Source organism: Corylus avellana, chromosome 4, assembly GCF_965113065.1.
Source record: "Corylus avellana chromosome 4, dhCorAvel1.hap1.2, whole genome shotgun sequence".
Taxonomy (NCBI): domain Eukaryota; kingdom Viridiplantae; phylum Streptophyta; class Magnoliopsida; order Fagales; family Betulaceae; genus Corylus; species Corylus avellana.
The window spans coordinates 3,635,591-3,657,939 of record NC_142493.1 but is presented as its reverse complement, the minus strand read 5'-3'; the positions used below and the strand labels follow the sequence as shown (position 1 = coordinate 3,657,939).

Below are 22,349 nucleotides of genomic sequence, written 5' to 3'. Positions count from 1 at the left end.
TTAACCTAATGATTTTTATATACAAATCAGGCTGACAATATGAAATGAAAGGGCTTTATTATTATTATTATTATTTATTTTAGTATGGTTTACAAAATGCAAAATTCCATTAAGGCAATTATTTTGTTATTGGGCAGTTAAGGGAGATTAATTGTCATTAACTCATTATTCCCAAGACTTTGCTGCTAGGATTTTCTCCATGGCCGTCCCGCCATGTATGGGCTCTGATGTAACGTTTATTATCATTATTATTATTATTATTTTAATATAAAGTTTTGATACATTAAAAAATAAATAAAAAACAAAACATAACAAAATATATATATATTTTTATAAGGTCAACCCAAAACTAATGCCAGCCAAACTGATGGATCCCCTCCTGGCAACTAGTACACATATTTGAGAATTGAGAGGTAGACCTATCAAATGGTTGAGAGTCAGCAGCTTAAAATTTCAAATAGACTACACATGGGATTTGGATTTGGTGTAATTAATTGATTCTATCTTTCACGTAATACGGGTAGTTAATGTGAGAGAGTAATTAAGCTTCACTTTTGTTCGGGCATTATGATGATAGACCTATTGTTTTCGCATTTGAACAAAATTGAAGGGTTTTTTTTTTTTTGACTATTTGATGTCGTACATTAAAAGAGAAATTGCTACAAAATTTATTATATATTCAAGTATAGATATTTTCAGGATCTAAAAGAACATTAGCTTCAATTTTAAAAGGTAATTGAGTTAAAAATTTATATATATTAAAAAACAATTATTGTTAACACTTAATTTTTTTTAAATTAATTAAATCTAAAATCTTAATATATTCTTCATTTGGCCCACTTTGATAAGAACTCTTAGTGTGAAACCCACCTACTTGGGCAAGTGCCCTGTCACATTAGTTGTTTGTATTCATGCAATACGGACAGCTAATTGCACTCGATTCCAGTCCCCTAATAAGAATGTGGAGAGAAGAACAAAAACATAGAAGGTTCTATTGTCTCGTAACAAGCCTAATAAATGGAAAATATAATAAACTGATTGAGTAACATAAACAACATGCTTTATTTCCAGCCTTATTTAGGAGAAAAATACTAGTTTTCCTCTTTTCCTATCCTTAATTGACAAAGAGTTGGTGATGCTTCTTTGCTTTATTATGCCTTTATGACAATAATAAGAATTTTGGAGTTCAATTCATGACATTGAAGTGGTTTAGACCACCAACCTAATCAATTTTGGAGTCATTCTACTATTAGGGTTGCCAGGATCATTCTGTTTAATACAATTATTTATGTTTATCATATTCAAAGCAACCCCACGTTCTCTCCAATGCCTCCATTTCCCCCCTTTCTATTTGACCCTTTCTAGCTTTTATTGGCCTTTTTGATACTAAACAATTACAGCTTATCCTTTCAATAATATTTCTCCACTGATCTGAAATCATTCTTTCTGCAATTCTTTTTCTTGTTTATGCTTTTGTTAAGAGTAACAAGCCAACAACAGGCTACTGTGGGGAGCATTATTCTAATGTGCTTGAACTTTTCCCACACCCCCCTGAGTTGTCCTATGCCCACCATAAACTTGTGCATATTTCTTATAAAGATTCACAATTTTTTGTCTGATGATGATTGGAAATTATGGGTTCAGATCATTTTACATCAAAGTCAACCCTTTGCTCAGGAAAAAAAAAAAAAGAAAAAAGAAGTCAACCCTTTGCTTAGAAAAAGGAAAAAGAAAAAAAAAAAGAAGTCGACCCTTTGCTAGGTATAAATGCTTCATGGTTTCCATTTGCACCCCATAGGGCTTCTCCTAACATTTAAACACTAAGAAAAAAAAACCCTTTTTTCCAATAAGCTTCCTGACAGAGTATATGGAGCATATGGGAGCCATTTCTGAGGGTGAACTGAGCTCTCTTAGTGTAATGTATGCTGCTGAGGAGGCTGGATTTATGTCTCAGCCACCTAACAACTCTGTAAAAGTTCCATCAACTTTTTGGCCTTGCCATGATTCAACCATGAACATGGCAGGGCTTGGTGAAGGCTCATACCATTCTTCAGATCTCTCCAATTCTAATCTTTACCCTTCTTTACATTTTAGAGTTGGTAGTTTGAGCCAACAAAGCTACTACATGAGTGACTCCATGTCCCTGGATTTATGTATGGCAGATGTCAAAAACAGCAGCTCGTTTTTCATTGAAGGAAACCAAGAAATGAGTGATGGGAATGCAGAAGAGTCTGCTGGATTTGGATACATGCCTGAAGCTGTTTTTGCTGACAAGGATTCAGTCCTTATAAAGGGATCTGAGATATCAGGATTCAATTCAATCTCGGAAGACAAATGCAACAACAACCGATCTAAGAAACCTAAGAAACGATCTCGGAGTTCAGAAGATGTGAGTATGATGATAAGCATGTGTTAGTGTCTTTCCAAGTGAAAGAAGTTATTTTCTATTGCTCATGATATCTTAATTCATAATGCAGGTCCAAAAGAACATAAGAATGCAGCAATCAATGGTGAATCATAAGCTCGCTTCGACTAGCAACAACGAAGACGATTGTAATGCTGATCTTAATGGGCAAAGCTCAAGCAGTTGCTCTTCAGAGGATGACTCCATTAATGCTTCTCAGAAGCTGAATGGAAAAGCAAGAGCCGGGAGGGAATTAGCAACTGGTCCTCAGAGCCTTTATGCAAGGGTAAGTCCCTCCAAATGCTTGCAAACTGGCCCAAATTGCTAGTGAGTGACCATATATGAAATCTACCTGCCCAAACGAACTTTAGGCTGCTAACAATTCGAGCAAATAATTGCTGTGGATTCCAATCCGTCTAGGAATGAGGTTAATGGATCTTTCCTTTGTGTCTTGCAGAAAAGAAGGGAGAGAATAAACGAAAGGATGAGAATCCTGCAGACCCTTGTCCCTAATGGAACAAAGGTAAGCAGCATGCATGCTCTAGATGCAAAATATTGTTCTGAGTAGTCTGAGGTGTACCTGAAATCCTTATAATTGGTTATTTGGTAATGCAGGTTGATATTAGCACAATGCTTGAGGAAGCTGTCCATTATGTGAAGTTTTTACAGCTCCAGATCAAGGTATTAGCCAAAGGGGATCTCTCTTTGTACACATATTGAAAGATCAGCAACCTTTATAGTTATATATTTAACAATCTAATCTTTTGTTTTCTTGTTGCAGCTCTTAATCTCTGATGATCTATGGATGTATGCTCCCATCGCTTACAATGGATTGGACATTGGGCTTGATCTGAAAATTACCCCCTCTGGGAAAATTGTAGAAGATTGAAGGATCAGATGGCATTCCATAGAGTATAATACAATGTAGATGAAACAGCCATGGGAACTTCAAATGGGTTTATTTGCATAAGCAATTCTGTAAGTCCTATTATCAAGGTTCATGAGAGAAACTGTCATGTCTAATACCTCAAACCAGGCTGTTTCTTTTATTTTTCCTTCTTAATACGACAGAATTTATTTAAACAGAACTTTTATGAGCACAAATTTGAGCTCCAATAATCCTGGTTGGTGGTCCTGGCAAGGCTAATCAATTAAGAATCCAAGTCAAAAAGATGGCTCTAATTGCCAATCCAACCTCTAATATGACACAAAAAGAACATGCTTTTGCCAATTGTTGGCGACTTTACCCAAGATTTTGAGAGTGACTTTCTGCAAAGGTTGTTATCTTTCGGTAAGAATTACCATTTCCAAGGTGGTTCCATTTATATTGGCACCATTTGAGAAGAAAGTGATCCTAACTAATACTTTTTAGGTCAAGACGTGAGTGTACGAAAAATTAGACTTTCTAAAATCGATAATGAACCGTATGTGCCCCTAAAATATAAGATTATATAGGTTAATCATAACATAACTCATTTCATGAAACGAGTCAAACTCTTCAATTATAACATACTAATTTCATGTTAGGTTCATGTTGTATTCACGAATCATGTCAAAACTTGTAAGTCCTAAATGTCGCGAGTTAAATTCAGGCTATGTCGAAGCATAAATATAAAACTGGATAGGTCAATCCTAACCCGCTAATTTTAAGTTAGGCTTATATCGAATTCGCATGTCGTATCAAAAATTGTCAACCCTAACCCCAAATAAACTTGATGGAGATATAAATAGACTTTGTAAACGGGCACCATTATCTGTCAAGGCAAAAAATTATTGCCATTACATGCAGATTAGGCTTTGGAGACGACTGCCTATATTGTAAACAAAACGATGAAATACGCCATCTCTGGCAGCCCAACCCCCTTCTAAACCTGCCAACAATTGAGATTGCTAATTAATGAAAACACCTTGAAAATTGGTTTAGTCTTTTGTAAACATTCAATGAAACCTAAATGAGTACAAAAGTCGAGCTGAGAGAAAGGCAAAAAATTTAGAGAAGGTGATGTAATTATGTCACAAGGAACTAGGGTTACCAAATCCTGTAGCCTAATCCTCTAAGAAGTAGGTGAGTCGTCTCATTTCTTAACAATGTCCAAAAGCCAAAAAACCCAAAAACCAGCAGCTTTGAATAATGCTCATAGCTTCAAATACTTCTGGATGAAGCACTGTTGTCAAATTATCCAAGTGCATTTGAGAATAATTAATGACATTAATCATCTTATAATCCATCTGCACATAGACTTACTTGAGACATAAGTTTGCAGTGTTAAACACCCTTGATATATCTATAAATACGAAATATATGAGTAAAGTCGAAGAACTATTTGCCTTCGGTAAAAGGCCAATCCTAATGAATCTGAAACTACAGGCTAAACCTAAAAACAGAGAATTATAAAGACAATGAAGTCAGCTCATCTTAAAGGTATAAATAAATTACATAATTGCTATTTAAATTAGGGGACAAGATTTTTCAGGATGGGAAACGGACTTTCTAGATGCTTTGCAATCTGCTTCCAACCCAGCTCTTGATGTTCAGCATGGTTGCACTGCTAACAAATATAACAGGACAATTTTTACTCCGCATTCTTTTATTATCTAGCATATTTTACAAGAATATAAGATCCAACTCCTCAAAATTCGTGACTGGATTAATAACCATGGGTGTAATGATGCGCTAGCACCTGAAATCCTCAAGAAAAATGAACAACGGAATTTCCTTTCTATGCATGTTCATCGACATGGTTTGGTATTTCAGCTTGACTGTCTAGAGGCATATACTGTGCCATTATAGCTCTGATTTCTGAATCCATGTATGACTGCAGAAACCACAATAAAAACATCAACATTCTGAATATGTCAACCAATAGAAATAATTGAATCATCATCATGATGTATAAAAGATTATAAGTACAATATTTTCGAGTTAAAATATTGAATATTTCAATTCAGAGTTTTTTTTAAGCATTAATGTAAGTAGCAAACATTTATCCAGAGGCAACCAACAGAACCTATTTTTCTACAACGTTGCTTCCAAACAACTCCTATAATACTATGCATTTTACTGATCTCACGCATCATTGCAGTCAGGTAGAAACTACTGCTAACATCAAAAAGAACAGGCTCCTTAATCCAACATGGATGTATGAAGTCAGCAAACAGGAATATAATGCAACAAGCTTACCCGTAATCTATATTTGTACACAAGATATGCCCCACCAGCAGCCATAGCCAAGCCTATCAATATGACCCAAACAGCAGCCCAAGCAGATTTTGTTTGACTAGCACTCTTACCTGCAAAATAACCAAAAGAGAGGTATTTATACATGACAATAGTATGTACCATACTTCAGGTGTAATTGTAAATTTTTGAGTCGTAAAGGATGAGTAGCTGGACTTACTAATGCAGGTATCATGGTCCCTGATATACAAAAGATCTCCACTGCAACTGCAGTCGTAGCTCCCCCAGGTATTCTTGCAGCTACACTCAGGGCACTGACAAGCTTTCTTCTCTTTACATTCATCAATATCTGTATGAAAAGAAAGAACATTAGAAAACACATTTATATATATATATATATATATATATATATATATCTGTTTGACGACATGCTTGACTTGATGTTAGTTTTCTTCATCCCAAACAGTGTTCCAAAAACCAACAAGATTTGTGAGGTAGTCACCCAATGTTTAGGTGTAATCAGGCCTTCTTAACTCGCATTTTGGTGATCTCCTTCAACTCACTGCTTTAAAAAGTCGATGTTCTCACCCCGATTAGGGTACTGGCGCACAACTGATCAACTATTAGGTTATTCAGGCTTCCTTGGAAAACCAGTAATATTTCATTCACTCGTCAAGTAAAATTTTGAAAAAATACACCTGAAATACCCTTATTTGAATCAACTGCACTGTCTTGATCCAATCAAGTAGTCCAACTACACCAGGATTCTAAATTGTAGAGTTTAACCCAACTAAAGAGACGTTCAAAACACTGGTTGTAAGTTTGACCACCCTCTCTTTCATAAAGTAATAAGTGATTGTACTAAAAAAATTAGTAAGTACAGGAAGCTACAGAAAGTAAAACAGTTTGCAATGAAAATTCTGGAGGTCTAGGAAATCAAAAATGAAGACATGGACAACACATAAGTCAGTCACACAAAGATATCCAAAAATACAGTTTTAGGTTACAGAGTACATTTCAACATCATTATAAGTACAATTATTCATCTCTCTCCAAATAATCCACATGAGGCAAAGAGGAGTTGCATTTCACACCAAGCTACTCTTATGCTCTGCCCAAATAGTCCTTTCCAACCAAAATATGCATCAATTACCTTCTTGGACATGATCCAATGAATCCCGAATAAAGAGAAGACAAAAGACCACAACTCATTAGCAACTCAGCAATGAAGCAGTAACTGATTAATTGGTTCCTTGTTGGGGTTACACATACAGCACCAGGTCACTAGAGTGATGTTCCTTTTTGGATAATCTAAAACAAAATACTCTTCCAAGGAAATTGCATATCACCAAACGCTCTCAAAACCTCATACAAAGATCAGACATCAAGTATACCGTTTCAGTTAGGCTTCCAAAACAATCTATTAGACCCTTCACCCACTGGGTTATTAGAATATAGTAAGATTCCAAGAAAGGATCACCCTGTCTTCTGAGTATTCCAAATAATAATTAATGGGGGCATCCTTATCTACAACTGTTAGAAGAAAAAAAAATCCGGAAATAATTTTTTGAGCACCACCTCCCCAACCACGTGCCAAAATTGAACCCTCCCAACATCCCCTACCACAAATTTTACAAACCTAGAAAATCTCTTTCACATGTCCTAATATTTCCTCAATACAACCATGAGGTGTTGTCAGCAAATATATTACATCTATTGGATTTGATATTATCTATTTCTATTATGCAGAAATCTACTGTCCAATGAACACCCAAAAACCCATATTTCACCCAAATTACACACCTCCAAATGTGATTTCTTCCCTCCACAAAATAAAACAGCCATTTTCCCAACAAAACTTGGTTAAAGACGCTAATGTTGCTCATCCCCAATACCCTGTTCTCCAATTTTGAAGGGAGAACAAAACAAGTTTCCAACCCACCAAATGAATTTGAACTCCACGTCCATCCCACTCCATAAGAAATCCCGTTGTAAATTTTCCAATCTATTTTCCACTTGGGAAGAATTTTGGAAAGAGAAAGGAAAAAATTAGATAAACTGGATAAAGTACTCTTAATAAGAGTGAGTCTATCTCTCTTTGATAAGTACAATGTTTATTTACAGCCTGTCAAGCATCTCTCCATACTTTCTAGAACCGAGTTCCAAACCACATTTGCCTTGTAATAGGACCCTAGAGGCAAAATTGTTCATAGGTATGGACCCCACTTTACAACAAAGAACTCATTCCATGTTTTCAGATCGTCCTTTAAGCTTTCAACTTCCTTGCCAACACATAACTGGACATCATAACCCTTCTACCATCCTTGAACTCATTCCACAAGTCCCACTTCTTTTAGCCACATATTTTCAAACTTCAAATGAACTGTTGGGGTTTACCTTCAAAGTTCTTTGGTTCCAAGCACAAGTGAAGTTGTACCATAAATACGACTCCAATATATTTTAAACTCATGTATGGCTATACTGACTACAATAAAACATAAACCGTGTGTGTGTGTGTGTGTGTATCGAATCAAGTTACAGCCCCTCAAAGAAACAAGAAAAGTGGAAACTATGGTTCCAGTTATGACGTATTCTCCTGTACCACTCTGAAGTGGACAAGTAAGGCTATTAGATATTGAATTTCCATCTGATTATGACTTTAGTTTGTATCATGGGAGGAAATTACAGACAACTTCAACCAATATGTCTGTCTCTTACCTTCACAACTTTTGACACCATCACCCTTAAATCCTTGTGGACACTGGCATTTAACCTCTCCATTATCCTGTTCACACAAATTAAAAAAGAAAATAATAATAATAAAATGAGAATATGAACCACAAACAAGAAGGGGGCACCCATGGAGGGGTGTTGGGAAAGGCAACATCAAAAAACTTGCAAAACTTGCAGGTCACTAACCGAACAAGCAGAGAACGTGTGTCCATCTCGGGAAGCATGCCAACAATCTCCATTATTTATCTTGCACCTCCCGGGCCCACTAGCTGAAAGCCGAAAAAATAGACACTTTTAACAAAGAAAAATCCGAATTGTAAGATTTTTGAAAACTAAAAGAACCTTCATACATTCTCTAGAATAGAAAATACAATAATAATAATAAAAATAAAAATAAAAATAAAAACTAAAACTAAAATGGAAACACATGAACTGCCTCTATGTAATGTGTGAAGCGCAAATAAAATTTTCTTCCAAGCCTCTAGCCTGAAGATGTATGGTCAAAAACCCTAACTTGTCACTTGCCACAGTTGAAGAACTACTTTGTTAAATGCTTGCTAGTTCAATATTATGATCCTATCTTATAATCCCACCATGATCCTACCAGACTGAGTTTTAGGACATATTCAGATCATTTGTTAAATTTGGGATCACACAATTCTCCCATCCTGTGATCCAGATCATTATTTTAACAACCATGGCCATACTAAAGAAATAGAACTTATTTGCACAATCTAATCTGGAAACTTTCTGTAGCATATCTTTCCCCAAATGACTGAATTCTTATGACCAACTTTTAAGGTGAATACATACAAATATTGGTGTCAATGAATTATATGTGAAGCATGTGAGGAGCTCATATGGGGCTGAAACTCTAAGTTGGAGAATCAATTTTTTCCCGTAATTAGGGTAATACTAAGAATTTTGGCTTCCATTCGTTTTTCTAGATAGTTTTTTCTGTAAGCAATGAATCAAGATTATCAAATCAATGTTATAATGCAGTAAAACCTAATCAAAAAGCACTTCTAAATTGCAAATTATCAAAAGGTTCTCAGACAAATCAAGCTAACAGTTTATCAACCATGGCATTTTGGCCTAAACACCCTCCAAACAAAAGGGAAAATTAAGAGTTCAAAAAGAGCCAGAAACCAACAACTGGGAAATGAGAAGCTTTCCCAGATATGCCATATACAGAAGTTTGTAAAGGTAAACTCTGAAAGCTACTACTCTCCAACCATTGACCATCCACAAACGTTAACTGACTTAATCAGTAAATAAATTTCTGTTTGCTAGATTCATGTGTCTCCCTAGATGGGTAAAGCATCATATCCACTGATACACGATTAGGGTTTACAACTAGGGCCTAGTACTGTGGCATCTTGCAATCAGGTAGTTCATTGATTTGTCAGTTTGGGTAACACTGCAGGTAGATAAAAAAAAAAAAAGTAACGATTGGGCGTGAACAACACAAATTCCATAGCTTGCTAATTGAATAAGAAACACCCCAACTCCCAATTCTCACCCACCCCAACCCCCAACCCCTTTATCATGTGGCCCTTTCTTCAAACCTAGTATTTCTATCAAATCCTCACTCAACCCCAATATAAGCCCCAAGCGACGAGTACCAACCCCAACCTAACCCCCCCCCCCCCCCCCCCCCCCCCCCACAGAATAAAAAAATAATAATAATTGTACAGCCCCAATATTATCAATATCAATATTTGAAGGTAGTAACCTTTGTGTAAAAACTCACTTTTGTGGACTTGTGTATATAAATTTGATAAGAACTGACTGTTACTTTATGGAACACCAGCCAATTATTACTAGGACACCATTCATTCACTGATACATTACACAATAACACAATGAAATATATAGGTTTATTACAATAAGAACAAAAGTATTAAAGCGTTACAATCAATAACAACCAAATTTTCATTAAAAAGTTCAACTAAACTTGCAAAAGCATCATATATTATTGTGTCCACACTCCACATGTTTGATAAGTCACTAGATTACCCTCTTCCCCCCACCCAGCAGTGTTCGGAAGTAGCATTCCAGTTAATTTTTATGCAAAGAAAAGCTACAGCATATAATTTCACCTTCACAAGTGGTATAACCATCTCCTTTGAACTGCACACCATCCACCAAGGGGCATTCACACACCCTCCCACGAAATGTATCCTGAGCACATAAACACTACTGTCAATTGGAAGATAAACTTCAACCAAGAACACAAAAGTCGGAACTGAGAATCCAAGTAACTCAACTCAACTTCAACTCCAACCAGAAAGGGGGCAAAAAAGAAAACGAAACAGAAGAAATGAAACAGAACAGTTTGTCTCTTTTTTTTTCTTTCAGTTTTTTCGTAATATCAAGTAGACACCTGATTAGGCAGTAGATTTTGATTCGTACCTTGCAGGCTGTGAGATTGGCTGCTTTGTCTTGCCAGCAACCACCATTATTGTCCAAGCACTCATTTGTCTCCACATCTAGCACAATTTAGCCCAATCATAAAACTCAGGTCCAGAATAAACAAGTCAAGTCACCCAAGCAATCTACTTATTTTAAAATTAGCACCAAACAAACAAGAAAGACTTACCACTGCTCAAACAAACAGCTGGTTCAGTAGTTTCCTGAAAACCAGCACAGATGGCCTTCAGAACTGCACCTTTGTCCAACTTCCCTGCAGAAACGTATTTTAGAAGGGGAAAACATCCAGGTTGTTGACTATGAAATAGAAGCCCATAGACAAACCTCGATACTGTCGGTTATTGACAACAAGGGTTGGCAAGATGGTTACATCACCTCTCGTTCCTTTCCCAACCTAGAAAAAAGTATTCTTGTCAACCAGGCAAACATAACTGAACTAAGATCATCAATTTCAAAGGATTGCATAAGGTCACCGCAAATGCCAAAATGCAATTAAAAGATTTCAAAGAAGCACTTAAAGCTGTTAAACAAGAATGTATAGATAGGAAACAAATACCTGAGCATCTTGCTCTTCTTTTAGAACAGGATTTTCAGAGTCAGCATTTGCATCCCCCATACACTTCTCAACCTTTTTAATATCGACACCTGTGCAGAAATCACATGAACATTTTAAAAGTCATTCATCATTAAGTACCAGTATTCTTAAGATATGATGATTGATAAATACTTTACCAAGTGATTTGATAACAGCATCAGCACATTCCTTCTTGTATTTTTTCTCTTTCATAGGACATCTAATTTGAAAATCAGTTACGTAGTCCCACCACGCCCAAGGCTTTTTTGTCTCATTTGCCACTCTAAAAACACATAGCTGCCTTAAGTTCTCAAGAACAACGTCTTTCCCTTCATAACCTGTGCTGAAGTCCTGTTCAGGATCAGGAGCACAATACCTTCCATGATTAATGCACTGGGACTTGCACTGTTTGCTTAAGGTGAATGCCTGGGGACAGTACCAAGTTATATAATGGGGTGTGAATTGAGTGTAACCACCTTTCTCAAGTATCTGTGCAGCACCCTTGAAATCCTTCACAAACTCCATCAACATGTCACATTTAACCCCACATTCATCATTGCTGTTGGTCCACAATTCATATTCCACGCGATCATCTGGATGCGGAACAGCTTCTCTCCAGTCAAGATTCACATTGACCATGTCCCCAGCGCTGAATGCTTTCTTTAATGCTTCCCCAAAACGTTTTTCAATGAGTGCAGATGGTATTGTTATGTTTTCAATGTATTTTGCGGAGGAACCATCTTCTTCAGGAGAGTCCATGGTTATCAATGGTTCCTCAACGTCATCTGCAACAAGAACTGCAGAAGCCCCAGCATTCTGGGCATTCCAGACCTTCAAAGCGAAGAAGCAATCTGGAAAATAACATTAAAAAGAGTAATAATAGTTTTAATAAAAGCGTGTTTGAGGCCAACCAAACGCAAAACACTAGAAGTAAAGGTTTAGGACATCAATGAACAAGATATCAAACAACCAAAGGAAACAAATTTATAAAAAGGCTACATCCACAATTAACGAGACACTAATAACTTCAACCTCGAGAATCATAGTATAAAAACAATTATCATAATCAGCAAAGTGTTCCTTCATAAAGCAAAATAATCCAAATTCTTAAAAGGTACCTCACCAATGAACCAGGACAAACCAACTAAATCTCATAGCTGATTATGAAAAGTTACCTCTTAATCTGCCAAAACAAATTATACCTCATCGTACCAAAAATATTCTAGTTTAAATGACTACTTTCCAGACTATGGTAGTTTCAAACTAATTTCTACAATTTTTTTGTCAGTGCACGTAATATTAGTTAACTCCTGGGTTTTTTTATTGCAAATTTATCCAATTTCAATAAACAACCTGCAATTACAGTTTTGATGGACTTATTCAGTATGGATTTAGACCTCACAGCACAACATAGCATGCTGAGACTCAGAGCATAAAACAAACAATTCCATGTGCTGGATCCATGATCAATTTAAAGAGCTAAAAGCAAGGATATCCAAATTAGCAAAAGGGCAGCCTCTCAACCAACTGAAACAAATTAATTGAAGCTGAAGGCTCATATATCAAGCAAAGTAACCATACTTATGAGAACTGTACCCGGTAGCAACCCAAAACAATTTTTTATTTTTTTAAAGGGAAATTTATCCCAGATGTACCTACTCACTCGCCAAAACAAACTATTTGAACTTCAGAACACATAACTACAACTGGTATGAATAAAGGTAGCTCTCCGAATCAACCAAAATTCAAAAAAGAGCTCCAAAGCGCAAATTGATCCAAACTACCACAAGGGCACCTCCTAAATAAAACCACACCAAAGCAATTGAACCTCAAACCTAACAATAACAAGCAAATTAGTCGAAACTACGAAAAAATTTACCTCTCCAATCAACCAAAAAGAGCTAAAAAGGACAAATTGATCCAAATTACCAAAAAGGATACCTCCTCAATTAACCAAAAAATTTACCAAATTATTTCTATAACAGTAACAAGCATATTAACCAATACTATCAAAAGGGCCTCACTGCAACAAACCAAAAAGAGCTTAAAAAACACACATTGATACAAATCACCAAAAGAGTACCATCCAATCACAAATTGAACCTCAACCTCACAATAAGAACCAAATTACTCAAAACCGGAAAAAGGGTACCTCCACGATCGAGCACAACGAAGGTCGGGAGAGCTCCGGGCTTGGCCTTGAACGAAATCCCGAACTCATCGAAAACTTTACAACCCTTCTTGTTATCCTTGGGGTACACCACAACCCCAGCCATGCTGCCCCCATTACTGAGGTATCCCAAAGTTCCCAATGGCACTGTCATGCGTGCCTTTGATGCTGTCCGGAGATGTCACCCTCAAGCTGTTCTTTTCCACCACAAATCTCGCCATTGATGAGGGTATCAAAGACACAACCCAGAAACCCTAGGAGGATTGTCGCTGCTGATCTCTGGAGCTTCATTTTTAGGGCCTATCAAGGAAAACGAAAAAATGGGTTCTGGTTTTTGGATCAGTCGGTTGAAAAAACAGAAGAAAGATTGTTCCTTTGAAACATAAAATCCCCAGGTTTCTGAAATTTTTTTTTTCGAGGAAACCCAAAAAAAAAAAAAAAATCGAGCCTGCTTTTGTGTTTCTTTTGGGAAAATGGTTGCTTCTGTTGTCGTTGTTGATGCCCTGTTGATTGTGTTGGATCTGCGTGCGTGTGTGTAGGAAAGAACTTAGAAAAGGACGAAGGGATTTCTATCGGTGTTGGGAGAAAATTCCTCGAGCATCAACGTCCTTCATTTCCCTAGTGTGATGCTCTATAATATTATTCTTTTTACCTTAATAAATTACTTAACAGAGATAACTGATACGGAATAAAACATTAAAAAAAAAAATTAGGATTATTAGTAAATAAAAATGGATAAGGCTAAATCTAGATGATGGAGAGTTATCTATTGTTTGTATTTTAGTTCCCTAATTTGACCCACAAAGATATTGTTTTGTTTTTTGTTTAATATTTTAGGAGAATAATCAATCAATAATGGCTGAAATAGAAAATTAATATATATATATATATATATATATATATTTGTTTATTTATCTAACTTTCCACCGCCTAACAATATCTCAGTCAACAATCTTTTTCAACACGTTTTTTCTCTCTCTCTCTCTCTCTTTTCTCTTAATAAAGACAAATTTACCTGCCTTTCTCAGTTGAGCCCTATGTTGATCAAAAACAAACAAATCATAATTTAATCTATTAAATTGATTTTATCTTTAAAATATGTGATTGTATTTTTAATAAAATTAACATATTATATGATTTTTTAAGAATATATATTTAAAATTCACATGCTTTAAAAACATATATCAGTTTAAAGTCCACTTTAAAAAAACAAATTTGTCCAGAAAAAAGAAAAAAAAATGTATCTATTAATTGCATGACTCCTTCCCCTTAAGTGGTGAAGTGGGATAAACAATCTGTTATGGTAGAAGGAAGTAAAAAGATACATAAATGGCATTTTTATTGCTAAATATAGAATTTATACTTGGGATTGGGGAAAGGATGGACAGTTAATTTCTTGGTTTTATGGAGCTTAATTACTTGAATAATTCTAACTAAGAATCTGGAAACCCCTATAACTAGGACATAAAAAAAAGCTCCATGGTCCACCAACTTCGGATAGATAAGCTGCCCAAAATAGATAAGCCCCCTTTTTGTGGGTTGCCCTAATCTCAATCAAATTCAAATACCCTAACCGTAGGAGATTCTCATTTTAATAATAATAATAATGATACTGAATTTGGTATGATTGTTCATAAAAGTTAGGAGTAGTTGCATTCAATTTCAATAAATAGTTTGTTTTTCTGGGTTAATAATCATTCAATTCATCCAAAATTTAACATATTTCTATACACCAAATTGGTAAGTTCATAAAATTTCCATGTTTATAGCTTCATTCTTTTGTTGTGAAATCCACACAGTTTTTAAATCAGGAAAATTACACATTACCCCTTCAAAGTTTTGGGCGATTTGCAATTCGACTTCCAAAGTTTCAATTTTAGCCATCTACCCCCCAAAGTTCCAATTTTTTGCAATTCGACAAATATTATCCCAAAATTCTCATATTGCCTATAATTTTTATTTTTTATAAAAATAAAAATAAAGTAAAATAAAAAAAAGAACAAATTTGGGGGTACTAAAATAGCCAGATGACCAAGCCACCCCGAATTTTTTTTTTTTTTTTATAAAAAAAAAATAAAAAAATTAGGGACAATATGGAAAGTTTTGGATACAATTGGTCAAATTGCAAAAATTTGAAACTTTGGGAGGGGTGGATTGCCAAAATTAAAACTTTGAAGGTCAAATTGTAAATCGCCCCAAACTTTGGGGTGGTAAAATATAATTTTCCCTTTTAAATCAAAATACCTCTTGCAAACTGCTCTTATTAGGTATACTATTTGTATAAAAAAGTTTAGTTATGTTATTGTTCATAATTATTTATCATACCGGTGGACGTAACGTGTATTTAGTAGGGTTTTTTTTTTTTTAGGTGGCTGACATGAAAAGTCATTTAAAATACGTCACACCAATTGATATAAAATTAATATAATAAATAAATATGAAAAAATAGCATTACTCATAAGACTAGCTAGTCTATAGCCAAGTGGGCCAAGTGTACCATACAAAGATGAGCAACAAATGCTGTCTTGCAAAGTGAAGATTTTGTCTAAATCTTATAAATATATATGATATGGACAGTTGAAAAGCCTAGCACTGCTATCGATTTTGGATTTTTTATTTTATTTTAATTTTAAATTTTAAAGTCATTGTTGTCCCCATGAGAGTTCAATGAAATTTTTTATCATATCCCATGTTTGTGTTATTCAAACTAGCCATTGCTAATAAAAAAAAATTAATTTGAAGAAATACAATAGAAAAAGGGCTACAATTAATGCTATTTAAACCTTAGATTTTTCTCAACAGTTCCTTTTGTTTTGTTTTTGTTTTTTTTTTTTTTTTTACATGTCTGCACAAGACGGGAGAGGGGGATTCGAACTAGTGACATTCGCTTCATTAAGTGTAGTTACAGTCGATTGAGCTACCTCTTGAAGACCCAAAATTCAATACCCTCTACAGTTGTACTAGCTTGGATACCATTTAGATCTTTGAATTAACGTTAAATTGATTAAAAAAATCGCCATCAACTTTGTTGAGTAATGGATGGATCAGAATCCATAAAGACCCTTCAAGCCCAAGTTAGCCAGCTAGGTACACAAGCTAAGCATGGCCCATTATGCCAATAGCCCAGTTGGATACTTGAAGTCACCACGTTCTGGGAGCACGTGGTGACTAGGGGTTCGATAAATGATTTTGTTTCGGTTTTGGTTCGATACTCTAACAAAAATTGATTGACGAGAAAAAAAAAGTAAGAAATTTTTTTTTTTTGAAAAGTGAAAAAGTAAGAATATTTGATATGGAAAAATGAAATTTTTTTGTTTTGTATTGATTTTTTAATTGGAATAGTAATAAAAGTTATTGATGTGATGTAAAAAATAAGAGAATGTTAGAAAAATGAAAAAGTGAGATTTTTGTGCCTTTTGCCTTTGCCTTTACCAAACCGTTTACTAAACGGTGCCTAGGCACGTCATCACCACCCTTCAACCGCTTTCCATGATAACCATGATCAAAGGCAGTTACAGCAGACTCCTCCGAAACGTGGGTGTCGAGAAAACAGGGATGGTGATTAATACCAAACCCTATAAAAGGAAAACTCCTACCAGGTAACAGGGGTTGAATTCATAGCTATTCTTGACCATTTTTCATATAATTATTTACTGACTTAAACATTTGAGCTATCTTTCACCTGTACACCCAACAAGCTCTTATCTTACGGTTTGCTTTTGTTGCAAGTTATACCTAATCTCAAACCACGTGAATCACCCATTTCAAAAAATGTACCAATAAACTTATTTCTGTCATCCTTTACCCCGAAGAAGAAGAAAGCAACAAGGAGAAAATTAGGAACGATAGCGCATATACATTACACATTTCCATTTTGAAATACAAAAATGATTCTTACAAAATTTGGTGACCTGGGTTTTGGTTACTTGTATTAAATAAGCATTTATTTCAAAAGCTTAAGCTAAGGTTTGAACTCAAGAACTCTAGCTCTATACCATGTTAGAGCATTTACAATGGACTCCTCAAATAAAAGATAAATTTTAGGAGAAAATTTCATTTTATCAAATTTAGAGAGCCACTTTTAAAATGAGTCAAACATCAAACTCTCTATAGTTTTCACTACTTTAGTTAAATATTATTATTTAATTAGTTTTAAACCAATCTAGAGAGAAGAGTGTAAAAAATAAGCTTAAAAAATTATATAACTTTAGCTTATTTTTATTTTATAAAAAAATAAGCTTATTACACTTTAAGTCAGTGATCACACCCCTCTCTCAACTCTTGACCTTGCTCTTCTCCAGTGGAGTTTCCCCATCGATTGCAGACAGGAAGAAGGGAAGAGCTTTGCCTCCTCACGAGTGTCCAAGCTACCTCCCCCCTACGGAGCTTTTCTGCTCATTGAATTCGCTGCACTAAACAGAAGATGAAAACTCTCAAAGAAAAAAGCTGAGAAGAAAACTAATGATCAGTGGAAGAGAGAAATAACTTCCCATTTTCCAGAAAGAATCATCACAAATTACATGCGGTGATCTTGTTATGTACAAAGAACGAAAAAAGAGAAAATTATCTATATTTCTTTGCAGTGAATGGCATTTTGCATGAAATCTGCATGTGTTTTCCAGGAAGAAGGGTATTTCATTGCTGGGGTAAATCTTCAACCTTCAGCTTTTGCATTCATATTTTCGAAAGCCATAGCAGTTCTCTCAACATGCTTCATGAGGACAGCATATATTTTGTTCCTCACCCTCCCATAAACTTCTAAGTCAAAGTTCCCCAGTGTGGAACTGTCTTCAGATCCAATTTTGAGAGATTTAGCTTTTTTGTTAACCATCACATCCAACCAGTCACTCACTCTCTTAATCTGACACATCATCTCAGCTTCCTCACTGTCTGACTCCATGGAAATGGTTTTGCTCTTTACTTCATCTAAGTAATTCTCAACGAAACCTAAAAACCATCTTCTACATTCATCATGGAGGGAATTTGTCAAGTCCACAGCTGCATGCAAAGCATGTCCCTTAATCCAATGTGGTGGGCTCTCCTTCTCAGCTGCCAATCCAACACAGATTTCACCATTATTCCTCTGTTTCCTGTCTATACATGTGCCCTTTGGTTTACTGCCATGAATTCTACTTGATTCTTTCACTATGCTGGTAGTCCCATTAGGGATATTAAGGACAGGGAATAGGGCGAGGTCGGCTGCCAAAGCCGCTTTAATCCATGTAGCTGCATTTTTCTTTCTGTCCAAAGCAAGGTTCATGCAGTCTCTGATGGAACCAGGGCCGTTTGGTTCACTGTCATTTGCTCCTGGTGGACTGATGTTTGTTAATGACTGAACAATGTGTTGAGTGTGCACCAAGTCATCTTGAAGGCTGAAAAAGTTGCCAACTGATGGCTGCTGATCATCTCCCTTGGCTTCCAGAAGCTCTGAGTATGTACTGGAAAGACAAACAAAAGTTAGTCACACCTGTAATTTTTGTGTCTGTTAGTATGTAGAAGGGCATGGACATGGAAAGTCAATCTAGAGAATGACAAGTTAAAAAATAAAATAGACAAATGAAAAACAACCATTTCAATGTGGTCTCTTCCAAGTTACATTGCTCATTGCAAAAATGTCACACAACTACTCAGAAGCAGGCCCTTGATATCAGAAAAAGAGCATTTTTCTACTATCTGAGTCATATATAGTACCATATTTCTATTGACTCACATAGCTACACATCTTCTTTCACCACTTCAACCCACCTCATTTCTAGTCTCTCTCATGCTTGCAGCACTTTTATTCTTCCAACATTGATTGCTATTGTTTCCCCACCTTCACAGTTACTGTCTTTGGCTTCATCCTCCTCTCAACCAACTTGTTTCCATTAAATTAGAAACCTATGTATCTTTTTTCACATTGTTAAAGTAATGGTTAAGTGATTAAATTTATCTCTTCCTACCAGTTTAAGCTTTTAGAATATATTTTTTCTGATTCTTATCTCAGTAGTTATGTTTAATTTTTTACATGGTATCAAAGCTAAAAGTCATGAGATCGAACCTTGACTCTGTCAAATCACTCCTCATTTAAATTAAATATTTCACGTGTTGAACCTCACCTATTAAAAAGGGAGTTTGAGCCCAAACGTGAGGATGAGTGTTAAAATAATGGTTAAGTGATTAAATTTACCTCTTCTTATTAACTTAAACTTTTGGTATAACTGGTAATTTAATACACATCTTAAGCTTACCTCCTCTCTAGTCTACCTCTCATTCTTACAGAACTTACAACATGATCCATATTTTTTTGGTCACCCCTTAAGGCACTTGACAGGTCTCCCCCTTAAAAGGAGGAAAATTTGAATTCAACCTAAATTGTGTGGCCAACTCACTATCTACTAAAAAACGTTTATACAGTATGTTACCATCTCCTCTAATTTCAGGGCAGCATCTCCAAGCTTGCAAATGTCCTCAGCACCATTCAGACCATATATTGTGAAGAAGCTCTGACCCAGAGCCTGAAACATGGTATAGACAACAGAAATATGCCCCAAAATGTGATAAAGGTCATCATGGCGGCATACCTGACAAGAATAGAAATGTTTAAAGTTCACTTGAACTTTGAACATCAAAACCAAGGAACTAACAGAAACCATTCAAGCACAATGAGTTAGAACTACAAATTTTTGTACTAAAACTAAAGTCATAAACTTGGTTATAGATCATTTCTATGTGATAGGGATACTGGAATTAATTGTGATTCCTTTCCATCAAAATTGTCATTCTATGTTAAAACACATTGAGCAAACAATGGCAAATAAAATCTTCAAAAAAACTTATGAACTTAATTGACAAGATTTATCTGCAGAACTTTCACAAGCTGAAATTTTTGGCACCTCAGGCATTTGAGCAATCTTTCAGCAGCAGCAGCCTCTTCCAATGCCTCCACAGCAGCAAGCAGAGCCACATCTCTGTGCCTTAACACCTCCTGCAGAATGCGGAAGGAGTTTGTTTGCCTGATTTCTTTTTTTTTTTGACATATAAAGGGCTAGAATACTTCTCATAAAAATGAATTAAAGAACTGTACCTTGGCAAGATTCACTAAGCTTGAGGAAAGGGAGTTCCATAAAATTGTAGTTTCTGTCAATTTTTCATCCTTAACCAAACTGAACACTCCTGCAGGATCTAAGGACTCCTCATAGCATTTTGCCGACGTAAGGATCCTACAATTGTTGGAACTTTTGACGGATTTAATATCTATACCAATATCTTTTCTTTCCGATTTAGAGCTTGAAATGTCATCTGAGCTATCATCCCCAGAAGGAGAAATAGGAGGAAACTGTCAATGCATAAAGTGTGAGAAGGCTTATAATTTTAATTAGATGACAAATCTGCAACATCAGAACTTAATGAAACAAGCCAAAAAATTTCCAGCTTGACTCATACAAATGAATTGGGCAGAGCCAAAAGCCATCTTTTTATTATCTATATCAATGAATTCAAGAGAAAGGTGTATGGATGCATATAAATCACAAAAAAAAAGACTTTTTATGACAGCTTTTTACTTTTTAGCAAATAACTCAATACATAAAACACTCAAAACTACTTTTACTTTTATTTAATATCACAACCAAAAAGCAAAAAGCATCATCTAAAAAGTTTTACCAAACAAACCCTTAGTTGTTTTAAGCTCGCAGATCAATCAGCGAAAAACACTTAACATCCGACTTTGACTTCATCAAATGACGCACTTCTCTGCAACTTAGGTCAAGTAAAGTTTAAAAATTTATATATGTCACTCAACTAATCATCTTGTCAATTTTTGGCTTGTAGGAACAAAAATCAAATGGCTGAGTTGACTTGTGCAAAATTTAGACGAACTTTTTACTAATAATTCTTCCGCACCCAAATTTTAGTTAAAAGAAGAGACATTGAGGCACTCACTTGAGCACTTTGAGTGCGACCAATTGGTTTCACCCATTGCTTGATAATCCGGGATTCTGGAATGTCTACCCCATTCCAGCTTCTTCTCTTGACGGCTGACATAGAAGAGGGAGAAGATATTGTGCTCTCAGAATCACTATCTTTGTCAACAAAACCATTTTTCTTAGACACCTTCTTTACATGAGAAGGACTCCTCTCAATATCACGATTTCTAGACCTGGAGACTCTTCTATATTTCTCCTCATTTTCACGGACTCTTGAAGTACTTAAAGAACGAAACTTTCCCCGCATCTTCTTCACCAAATTATCCATGGGAATAAGATCTTTAGGATTTCCAACGCACTCAAACCGACCCCGAATGGGTTTTATACCTTTAAGCATGGGAACCGGATATGCCACCTCCAATTTTTCCACATATATTAACTGCCCAAGTCGCAATTTGTTGCAAAGAACCATGTCATCTTGTTCTTGAGGCAAAGACACGTACAGAGCATGTGAAGAATCCGAAACCTTCAAGTAAAAACCCTGGTTAGGCCAAAGATCACCCTCTGCCAGCACAGGAATTATGCTTCTGATTTGCAACAAAACAGGTTTACAATCCTCTGACACCTTTTCATCCACACCCATTTCTCCAAGAAGCTTCATGAGAACCCCAGAACCCAAATTTGCCATCTCTTTGCATGCACTGACAAGAAAGAATAGAAAGAAAGTAAAAAAAAAAGAAGAAAGGAACTTTAAAAGATTTTCTTCAAGCGAATATATGGTGGGATTGTGAAAAAAGTTGATTTCTTTGAGTCATTTGAAAGAAATTTGAAATGGCCTGAGATTGAACGCGTAAAAATGTGAAATGGGTAAACGAAAATTGGTTGTAATTTTGCTGGATTTAAGAAGGAAGGTGGTCTAACGCTGTGAAACAGCGAAGATTATATAATTT

The 22,349-nt window shown here is 35.6% G+C and overlaps 3 protein-coding genes across 3 annotated transcripts; 1 reads left to right on the top strand and 2 right to left on the bottom strand.

Moving 5' to 3' along the window:
* The first annotated feature begins 1,867 nt into the window (after positions 1–1,867).
* Positions 1,868–3,293, top strand: LOC132177268 (uncharacterized). Its single transcript, XM_059589519.2, has 5 exons — positions 1,868–2,389; positions 2,478–2,690; positions 2,862–2,927; positions 3,020–3,085; positions 3,186–3,293. The coding sequence occupies exons 1-5, from the start codon at positions 1,868–1,870 to the stop codon at positions 3,291–3,293; spliced, it is 975 nt and encodes a 324-aa protein (XP_059445502.2).
* A 1,481-nt stretch (positions 3,294–4,774) lies between these two features.
* LOC132177278 (vacuolar-sorting receptor 3) lies at positions 4,775–14,118 on the bottom strand. Its single transcript, XM_059589535.2, is given in 13 exon segments — positions 4,775–5,220; positions 5,586–5,695; positions 5,803–5,931; positions 8,301–8,367; positions 8,502–8,584; positions 10,418–10,499; positions 10,731–10,807; positions 10,918–11,001; positions 11,073–11,142; positions 11,305–11,393; positions 11,481–12,173; positions 13,475–13,610; positions 13,612–14,118. Coding segments are annotated over 13 exon segments (1,818 nt in total). The 5' UTR covers positions 13,714–14,118; the 3' UTR covers positions 4,775–5,124.
* A 4,028-nt stretch (positions 14,119–18,146) lies between these two features.
* Positions 18,147–22,087, bottom strand: LOC132177267 (protein CORTICAL MICROTUBULE DISORDERING 6). The gene is made up of 4 exons (XM_059589518.2): positions 21,416–22,087; positions 20,559–20,810; positions 20,368–20,459; positions 18,147–18,930 (listed from the first exon to the last, which is right to left on the bottom strand). Exons 1-4 carry the CDS (start codon positions 22,085–22,087, stop codon positions 18,147–18,149), a joined length of 1,800 nt encoding a protein of 599 aa, XP_059445501.2.
* Between the last annotated feature and the right edge of the window lie 262 nt (positions 22,088–22,349).